General features: G+C 44.3%; 1 protein-coding gene across 1 annotated transcript; it reads left to right on the top strand.

Moving 5' to 3' along the window:
* Positions 1-355: 355 nt before the first annotated feature.
* On the top strand, positions 356-3,364 carry T265_14958 (hypothetical protein; the record flags this gene model as incomplete). Its single annotated transcript, XM_009175989.1, has 3 exons — positions 356-698; positions 2,449-2,683; positions 2,924-3,364. Coding segments are annotated over 3 exons (882 nt in total), but the record flags the coding sequence as incomplete, so codon positions are not given.
* Positions 3,365-3,533: the final 169 nt, after the last annotated feature.

The raw sequence follows: 3,533 nt of genomic DNA, 5'->3' as shown, positions 1-3,533 counted from the left end.
TGTCGGTGCTACTCGCCTTCCAGGATCGGGACCGCGTGATCCTCACTGTGCCTGGTTGGAGACACTACAAGATATGGTTGCCAAGCGGTGTCGGTGGCGTTTTTGTTGTCAGTTTCTATCCAGATTGCCTGAGTGAATGTCTGGAGGTATAGGCCCCTCGGAATGATTGTGTAGGCTAGCACTAAGTCCCTTCCCTGTTCACCTTTTCTTTACAATGAGGCTTTCAAATAAATCATGGTTGTATGGCAGTGAAGCATCGATGTTGAGCACTGATGTCATGCTGTCGGTGATGATGATGATGATGATGAGGCTTTAATGAAGCTGTTCCAATAACACGTGTTCTATCATTTGTTTTTGCCAGCCGCCTTGGAATACCACTATGCAGCAAAACACGTGTTTTCCTGCAGCTGTCGCCCGCTAAAGGGGGCATCAGTCTGGTCTGCCTTTTCAGTCTCATTATATTCTGGAAGGTGCTAATATTGGAGGGCCAGTATGAATGCGTCTGATGTTTGCAATCTACCCCACCACACGCTGAAAGATATGGGGAATCGGGCGTACGCAGAAGGGCGGTACCAAGAGGCAGTGATGTATTACACATGCGCCATTAAGAAGCAACAAAACATATCATCTTATTACTCCAACCGGGCACTATGTTATGTGCAAATTCAAGAATATTCCAAGGCTTTGTCGGATTGCAGGTATGACCTGAGTCATTTTCCTTTATCTGATCTAAATTACCCACTAACACTCGGTCTACAAACACTACGGTTAATTCTACCTTCTACCTACCACATTACGTCATCAAAGAATATCCCAGAATCAATTATAAGACTCAGTTTCAATCTGTGTCTATTCGTTTTGTGTCCGGTACATTCATAGTAACACGTCACTGAGTTGTCCAACTGAGACTAGAATACAGTACGAAACACATTTAATCCCACTTATTCATCCTATTTGTTAAGTATAATCTGTTAGTATCATGTTTTCAAGATTGAGCCCCAAAAACTGTTGAGTGTTTACTGTTCAGCAAGCGAAGGAAGCATGCATATTTATAGGTCAGCGGAAAAAATCTAAGATTGGTATAGAAGTAACACGCCTTTCATAAAGTTGCTGAAAACTCCTCGGCAGCCCACAACTGAAACGAACCATGATTATGGAGAGATTCGGCTGGATTCAGTTGAATCTCCTGTGCAAGTGGAAGTAGTTGTCGGAGCCTGGTATACTTTGACTGCGGTGTTGCACTGACAACTAATGATTGTCGGCATGTCGTCGTATTTTCCAACTCCCGGTCCGGTCACTGGGTTTTGGCACTGTTACAGACAGTTTTTCCATCTACACTTTACTTGAGAGAATAATCCGTCAAGCGGTTGACCAATTTGCAGAAAACGGAGGGGTTTAATTTTACGTCTGGCTGTCTTTCTCATTGATGATTTCTTTGGTCTGGCAAAAATCTTGCTAATAACTTGATTTAGGCTATTATTCCCCGTGTTAAAAATAATTGATAAAGTTAGGGGCTTCCAGACAGATGTGCGCGAGCTTTTTGTCCGCCCTCTAATCCAATGCGTATATTTCATGGGTTATTTTAGGACACGAGGTGCATTTGGAGTTGTTTACCTGAGAACCAGGACCTTATCACAGGGTGATTATCAGCGTTTCTCTGTGACCCGTCGAGTAGGGGCGAGATGGACCAAGTGGTTAGGGCGCGAATTTACTGGCCGGAAGTTCTGAGGTTCGAACCCGACCTCTGCCTCTCGACTTCCCCTGTCTAGGCTTGGGCAACCTGGCAGTATCCCAGCCCTCGTGTTTCTTCCTGGTGGCATGGCAGCTAGGCACCGAAAGGGTGCTACACTTGAACGATTTATTATTTTTATTTTATTTTTACCCGTCGAGTTATATTTTTGAAGTGCGTTGTTTCAGCACTCGTGGAATGTCCACCACATGTATGGCGAGTGGTCTGGTCCTTCTAGTTTGGGGTTGAAGTACGTGCAACCATTCCATTAAGAATGGCAGTATGCCGGCTCCCCTGTGCTGCCGTGCGATCAAGTGAACAGAAAACTCAATCTACTCTCCAACCTCTAACGGCCGGTCAAGGACTAAACTACACGATTGGTACACTCTCTGTTGTTTTCTGTTCTGGTGGCCAGTAACCATCTTATTTTCAGGCAGCACACCTCTTGAATCCAAGTTAGATTTCGTTCCACCATACTCACCAATGTTTTTCTTAAGACAACGTTCGGTAATGCTTTCAAGCTAATAACTGCTCCTCGGTTGAGTAATTCTGACATGCAACAGGCAGAACTCCGTCTCGTTGAAGTTTAGGATATATTCGGTATTGCTTCGCTTGTCCTTAACTGAATTCATTATTTTTTTTATTTTATATCTTTTTCGGTCTTTCTATCTCGTTTTGGTTACTCCTGCTGTCAGTTTACGATTCTTCTTTCACTCCAGACGATCCATCGAATTGGACAGTAGCAACCTGAAGGCCTACTTTTTCGCTGGCCAAGCCCACCTTGGTCTCTGCCAGTGGGATGAAGCCTTAAACAAGTTGATGCATGCGCACAACTTGGCTCAGGAACAACATCGAAATTTTGGGGACGATATCACAGTGGTGATTCGGCAGGCCAAACGTAAGCGTTTCGAAGCTTTAGATGAAAAGCGAAAACAAGAAGAAGTCGCCCTTCAGGTGAGTCTCGCACATGATTTTTGATTTTTTCATTTGTTTCCGGACCATGTTTTATCCGTCAGGCACATCAGTCACTTGGTAATCGTTGCCAATGGAGCTAAGGACATCTTATCTTATATTTGATCAGTCTCAGTCCCGTGGACGTGAATAATTGAAATATTGAATCTTCGTGCGAAAGCTTGGGGTTTTGTCGCATTTTATGAGTTTCTTTCTTCTCGCTTCATTTTCATTCACACCTAGGCCTATCTAAATGAACTCATTCTAAGGGATGCCGAATATCAAAAGAACGCTATCCTCACTGCTCATGGACATTCAGTTTCCCCAACGACCAAGCCACTTCCGACTGAAGCGGTCCCAATACCCGTTGACCCTTGTGGTTCTCCTGATACTGCTCCAGAGGACCATGTACAAAGCGCTCCTCCTCTTCAACTCATCGAAAAGGGTGAATCTTCCAATTTCGCCACATATGATCCTTCCTGTCTCGATGGCGCACATGCAGTCGGAACAGAAGCTATTGTTGTCCACTCGTCGGACATGTCTCCACAAGTGCAGGCTCGTTTGGCACAAATCGACCAAGTAGCACAAAAGCGTATGGTCGAGTTGAACGAACTGTTTGCTCAGGTGCTGTTTTACTATGTGTGTGTGTGTGTAGTCCATACGCTCCATATTTTTCGCCTTCAGGTTTGTTATCGAAAACCGAGTATCTGGACCGCTAAATGGAATAAAATAAATAGAATAATTTTGGTAGAATACAAGAAGGATTGTGAGGGTGTATGTACCGCACTCCCTACGTCAATGTCTTATAGCTCAGATATACCTGGCTGATTGAGTGCCTTATATCATCATCATC

This window comes from Opisthorchis viverrini (genome assembly GCF_000715545.1).
Source record: "Opisthorchis viverrini unplaced genomic scaffold opera_v5_303, whole genome shotgun sequence".
Classification (NCBI taxonomy): domain Eukaryota; kingdom Metazoa; phylum Platyhelminthes; class Trematoda; order Opisthorchiida; family Opisthorchiidae; genus Opisthorchis; species Opisthorchis viverrini.
This window is presented reverse-complemented; position numbering and strand designations above follow the sequence as displayed.